Source organism: Lagenorhynchus albirostris, chromosome 7, assembly GCF_949774975.1.
Source record: "Lagenorhynchus albirostris chromosome 7, mLagAlb1.1, whole genome shotgun sequence".
NCBI classification, from domain to species: domain Eukaryota; kingdom Metazoa; phylum Chordata; class Mammalia; order Artiodactyla; family Delphinidae; genus Lagenorhynchus; species Lagenorhynchus albirostris.
Genome location: NC_083101.1, coordinates 9,842,608 through 9,849,266, shown reverse-complemented (window position 1 = coordinate 9,849,266; position 6,659 = coordinate 9,842,608). Strand labels below are relative to the sequence as shown.

The 6,659-nt window shown below is 35.1% G+C and overlaps 1 protein-coding gene across 3 annotated transcripts in view; it reads left to right on the top strand.

The window, feature by feature from the left end:
- The window catches only part of PBX3 (PBX homeobox 3), a 231,847-nt gene that overhangs the window by 165,193 nt on the left and 59,995 nt on the right, over positions 1–6,659 (top strand). For all 3 annotated transcript variants that reach the window (XM_060154356.1, XM_060154355.1, XM_060154357.1), the window contains exon 3: positions 3,677–3,918. In XM_060154356.1, coding sequence (XP_060010339.1) covers positions 3,677–3,918 — 242 coding nt within the window. The remainder of the gene's footprint in view (positions 1–3,676; positions 3,919–6,659) is intronic.

The following is a 6,659-nucleotide window of genomic DNA, read 5'->3' as shown; positions in this document are numbered from 1 at the left end:
GTCTTCTTTTTGGAAATATTGTAGAGCTAGGTCTTAGTTATGCCTAATTCACAACCGTGTGTAGAACACATTTGAAGTTGCCGTGGTCTGAAGTTATTCTTCAGTCCTGGATGAACAGAGGTTAGTCATGGTCCAGTGGGCTTGGTCCTTGAAATGATGGAGCCACGAAGCTTAGTTAGTGCCCTGTGTTTGCACCTCATTCTCTCAGGTCAAGCCTTCATTGTGTTACAGTGTTGTTCTGTTAGAGAGGCTACTACTGTACAATCTAGCCACTGCAGGTTTCTAATCTGCTTATTTATAATTCAAAAGCTTGCCTATATATTAATGAACCCTTAATGAGCTGTTGAAAATGCCTGAATTACAGTCAGATTATTAAACTCAAACAGCCCCATAATCATACCATTTGAGTGGGCTTTTAGGTACTTTTCACATCTGCAGCTTAGTATTGTGAAGGGTATGCGTTTGTTCGGAGAACGCTTTGTAATAATTTTGACCCGTAATTTATTTATTGCCCTCTGAATGCAGTCGTCTATGCAGATGCTCTCTCCCATTATATGTGGGGCAGGTGCACAGCATGTTGAAAGACAGCTAATTAGGATTTGCTGAAAGATATGCAAAAACTGTGGGCCTATAACAAAGCCAAGTTCATTGTTAAACAATGTTTTACTTTGTTTATATGATTTGTCTAAATCTTAGGGATACTGAAATGAATGTTGTAGTTATAAGTAGATTCCAAATAGGGTTGTTGTTTTTTAACTTTGTAATGCTGTGATAACCAAGGAACCTAGATGTAAAACCTCTGAAAATGTCCCAGTGTATGTTTTGGATTAAAAACAACAATGTTCAATTTTTAAATGGTTGTTTTCCCAAGTTTCAGTTTGAAGATATCAAGATCTTTTGATAACCACACAGTTTGATTCATTCTGGCTCTTGTAAATTTAGGTTCACGAAGATGTTTATAGGTGCCTACAGGAGTGGGTGTTATGACTGGCAGCCATCATAACAGAAGGTGTGACTTTGGCAGGTTAGTAAGCTAGGGAACAGTGAGGTAGGTAGGATGAGGGATAAAATAGTAATTTGAATATAAAGTAAAAAAATAAATAGAAATATTCAAATTAAAAATAATCTTGGAAACTGGGTGTTATTCATAATCATGACTGTTTAATAGAGAAAGAAATCCAGTCACTTTTCCAACTATAGTTATGAAAATGACTTCAGTGTTGATAAATACCTTCTCAACGTTGCCTAACTGTGAAGTGCTCTAGTACTTTTCATCCAAAGGAATATGAAATTTGTGTTGATTTACTTACGATTTTATTTATTTATTTTTACTAATGATTTTAGAAGTAAGAGTTATTATTCATCACAAGGGGAGAATGTTATACCAGCTGAAAATACATACTTATAATTATTTTTATATGTGTCCGCTACTATTGAGTTTAAGGGCTGCTTCCTACTGGTATGGTGGTGTTATATACATATTAGGTACGTATAAAAGAGCTATAGATGGGTGATTACTTTGTGTCCTTTGCATTTCTTCCTGACTAATTTCCTTCTTCTATCTTCCTTATAGTCTATTTCCTTGTGTATTAGTCATTGAGCATCTTTTCTTGTTTGCCACACTGTTCAGGGGAGTGTAATAACTTTGACTATGTATGTTGGTTTACTATTACAGAACCTCACCAATGTCCATAAGGAAAACATCAATATGTATAAGTACAAGGGGAAAACTAGAAACCCGGAAGAACCTTGAAGGTAGATTAAAAAAATAAATTTCCAGGAGAAACATCAATATCTGTAAATACAAAAAAGAAACAACAAATACAAAAATGTGAGCAAAAATTTAGTCTAAAAAGGAGAAACTTAAGGAATTCCCAAACAAATAATATAAAAATGAAACAGAGTCCAAAGTACAAGATAAGATGTTGCTCAGTGAGTCCTTACTTCATTCCAAATGCACAGAAAACTTGGTATGTGGAACTACAAGCATTCTAGGCCATGAGATTCTAGGCCATGAGATTTTAACATCTAACAAAGTGAAGGGAAGAAAATCAAAGATGCTAAATTAAAAATACTAATGTAGCCAATATTTGGCAGTTTCTTCTAGATCTAGAAGAAATAGCAAATACACGTTTGTCTATCTCTAATTACCAGCAATGTGTTGATACCAATTTTATCTGATTTAAGAGAGTTATCTAACTTTTTGGTACCCTAAATTAATTTATTGTCTTAGTATGTTGTGGTTTTCAAACTTTATTTATTTACCTCTGAATAAGCAACAGATATAATTTTAAATTATTGTGAGTTAGTTTTATTACCCAGTTGAAATTATTCTGAAGTATATTTTTAAATGAAAGTGACAGCTTTAAAGTGTTTTGAGGGAGGATATTAAAGTTGTTCATTTGAGTTAAGGCAACCAAGAGCTCTGTCATGCTGTGGGTATAATTCAGGGCATCTAGGAATGAAATCTGTTCTTAAAAAGAATTGATGGTTGTTTTAGGTTAGCATATAAAATCGCAGAGCTGGTGCTCAGTTGAGTACTTGGCAGCTTATAGATGTTACTGTCATGTTAAGTTACACTAGACACAGAGTGTGCACCACTGTGGATAAACAACAACAGGCACAGACGCAAAAGGCAGACACCAAATGCAGACCTGCAAAATGCCAACTTCCTCCCCCCCCCCTTCCCCAAGATGCCTTGTAACTAGTATGGGGAACCTGCTTTTAAACAGATTTACAGAGGTTAATTGGGCTGGGATATTTTAGATTATGTTACACATTAATGAAAATGCTGATTTTGAGCTGTCATGACTCCACCGCTTTTTATACCATGATAATTACTTTAAAACTTTGTCTTCTGTGTTGTTGAAAACATCTTGGCAGAAAGCCTGTGACCTGATTAAACCTATGAATTGTCAACTGTGATCTATAGTACTCAGATGAGGTTGCTGACTGGGCATCACTTAGGAAGTTCTTGATTTAAAAGCAAAATTAGATTGAGACTACTGTGTCCAGCACTGTATTGCCATGTTGATGGTGTATTTTCAATACTGTATGTAGTGTCCTGGTTTTATGGTTTGCTGGCAGTTGCTTAACAAATTCATTTAATAATGTATATTTTTAAAGCATAGCTAATTACCCTTATAATGTATGTATTTCTCTTCTCTCCCTGAAATTACATGATGGAAAAGCCCATCTAATCCTGTTTATATTCTAATTTTTGGACATAGCTTGTGAATTAATTATGGGATTTTAAATTCTGTTTTTCCAACTGTATGGAGAAACAAAATAACTACCTTTTGATGAGTTTGTTTTATATCCTTGGAATTATTTTTTTTCTTTCTCAAAATCTTGAATTTTTTACCCCTTTCCATTATTGCTTAAATCATCTAAAACTGGGAAGATTGGCTGTTAGAATATTCTGAGAATCCAGGGTTACTTTTTTCCAAGGATCCAATATGGGATATATTGAGAGAGGGTCATACTAGAAATTTCACAGAAGTAAGAATTTTCATACTTACTTATGCTTATTGATAAAATGTGAGCAATGAAATTCTCAGAATGAATTGTAGTGCACTGATGTTGTTTGATCATTTACTCAAATAAATAAAATACTCACACTGTTTGTCCTGTTTCTCGCTTCTTCTCTCTCTGTCTCTCTCTCTCTTCCTTGAAGGTCTCAGCATCAGAGGAGCCCAGGAGGAGGACCCTCCCGATCCCCAGCTAATGAGACTGGACAATATGCTTTTGGCAGAAGGGGTTTCAGGTCCTGAGAAAGGTGGGGGATCGGCGGCAGCAGCTGCAGCCGCGGCAGCCTCTGGAGGTTCTTCAGATAACTCTATTGAACACTCAGATTACAGAGCCAAATTGACCCAGATCAGACAAATCTATCACACAGAACTGGAGAAATATGAACAGGTCAGCAGCCGCCACTCTCATAGTCCTACACAAACCCTCTATTGCTCTTCTGACAGACTGCGCTAACTAATTCTGAGGGCTGTGAGGGGTAGGTGTTAACAGAAAGAGCAGAATAAATAAGGTCAATGCAAAAATCCAAGTGAATTGTTGGATTCATGAAATGAAGTCCCTTTGCAATTTTAGAGGTGAAGCTCTGTTTTATCCCATCAATTTGTTTTACTCATTCCTCACATTTACATGCCCTTACTACCACACCTGCAGCCATCCTTCCCCTCTAACCTCACTGCTTGGTGCTCGTCAAAGCTCTATATCATTAACAATTATGCACTGGCCTCATTCATAGCTATTATAACAACTTTTAAAGGGAAGCATTGCATAGTGAGCTCTGCCTGCTATGCGGTGAGCTACAGAATCCTCCTAGGAATTAATTCTTCAGGATTATGCCAGGCTAAAGGGAAGGAGCTAACTTCACAAAGTAAGCAGGTTCTGGCCTTTCTCTTTGAGGAGACCTCCCAAGATAATTACAGGTTTCCTGGGGCAGGGAACACTAGGCATTGTGTGCTAAATTCCTGATTAGAAAGTATGGATTAAAAATGCTATTCTCAGCAATTATATTAACTATACTTCTTTGAATCTAAGATATCTTTGATTTTAAGCCGTATCATGGTGTTATGTACCACCACCAAGAAAAAATTAACTGCCCAATTGAAGTATAACATGCCATTGATAGTAAAATGCTTCCAAACTTCAGAGATGTTAAAATGTGGGGAAAAATAAGTAAGTCTTAGATTCAGTGAGACAAGGTAAAATGTTGGTGGTTCATTTTAAACATATTTTAGTTGTTCGTTTAAAAACCTGCTTAGTTTGAGGAATTCTCACTGAAAGGTAATTTAAAAAAATTATTATGGAAATGTTTAAATGTGCCCAAAATAAAGAGAATATTAAGCTGAATGGTATGAAATTAACAAGTTTTTATGTCATAAACAGTTGTGTATTAGCATTTTTATAGAGTTCAACCTAAAATAAGGAACTGCCTAGATACTCATCATCCAGGTAAATAGTTATCAACATTCTGTCAATCTTATTTTGTCTATCTCCCCTTGCCCCCACTCTTTTTTTGGGGGGGGTGGGTAGAGTATTTTAAAATAAGTCCTAGGCGTCATGTCATTTCACCCATAAATACTTCACTATGTAGTCAGGCATTTATTAAAGTCCAAACACCTTAGTGTGATGCCCTGGTCAGTTTTGATACTGATTTTTCTTCTAAGTTCCCTGTAAAGTTTCAGTTGTATATGTTATTATTTTCATTGCCTTCTCTAATATTCTGGATATGGTATTATTAAAAAAATGCTGGATTCTGTCCCAGAGGTGAGTGTGTTTTGAGGAATGGTAGAAAGATTTATGTAGCTTTATGTTAAAATACAATATAAATTAATATTATAAGACGTTATCTTTTTTCTGAGTAGGCTTTCTGGGATCTCATACTGTATCTCTAGTCTCATTCATAGGAATAATTTTTGGTAGAAGATATGCAAATAAGAATTTTGGAAAAGTGGTCTTGTGTATATATATGAAAAAAATTGGGCTTTCTGATTTGACATATGAATAATTGAGAGTAAACAAAATAAGTCATGGTTGAAAAGGTTGCCCTGAGCATAAACAGTAGAAAACAACTCTAATTTGTAGTATAACCCTAATTGCATAACTTTATGTTAAATACATCTGTACGTACTTACTAAATAAATACTATGAGTCACCTTGCATGGAAAGATCTATAGTATTAGGGGTCAAATGGCTCATCTTTTTAGCTGAGAAATTAAGGTGATTCCTTACTATCTTCTGCCATGTTTCTTCACACCAGCCTCCTTATTTTCTCCCTTTAGCCCTGTTGGAAGTTGGGTGAATCTGGCGTCAGTCATTTTCACCAAGGTTTTTGTTTTGTTTTGTTTGCTTTAAAAATACACATGTGCACACAAGTTCTTCATAGACTAATCTACAGTATGTATTTTTGTTTTAAATATCAAAGATTTAAAATGTAATGAGTCTTATTTTTAGATATGTTCAGTAGCCTAATAAAAAACCACTGAATGTATATTTCCTTTCTCATTTTTAACACTTTCAGAAGGAAAAATATAGATAACATGAAATCTTTGCAGTATTACGGACAAATAAAGTATCATGACTAGTTGGCTGATTCAACAGAAATTTAGTTTACAATTTTTCTCCTGTAGGTTCTGAATTGTTTTAGAAAGAACATAGCAGCATTTAGTTCTCTTGAGCTGTCTTTGAAGCTGGCTTTTATTGCTCTTCTGTCTGTAGTTCCTAAGTTTGTTCAGATCAGTGAGTTGACATAAGATGGTCTTTTCTTTTCATATTTTTGGGATACAGGGCTTTATCTGAAATAGAACTTTCAGGGATATACTTTGGAGTTACTAGAAGGGCTACGAAGAACTGAGATGAAGGGGTGGCATTTCTAAACTAGATGGTGGCATTATTACATTTTACAGATGAGAAAATGAGACTTAGGTGAAGTAATTTGTCCAGTGTCACACATCTAGTTAGTGTCAGAATCAGGTTTTGAAATCAGTTTCTGACAATATGCCTTCTTTTTCCATTGAATTATGCTGCTACTTATGTATGTTAAAGAATAAAATACAACCAAATTTTAAAGATCTTTTTAGCTTCATTCAGCGATTCATGAATTGAACAGCATCTCATCTAGCTCATAGAAAGGAGCTCCC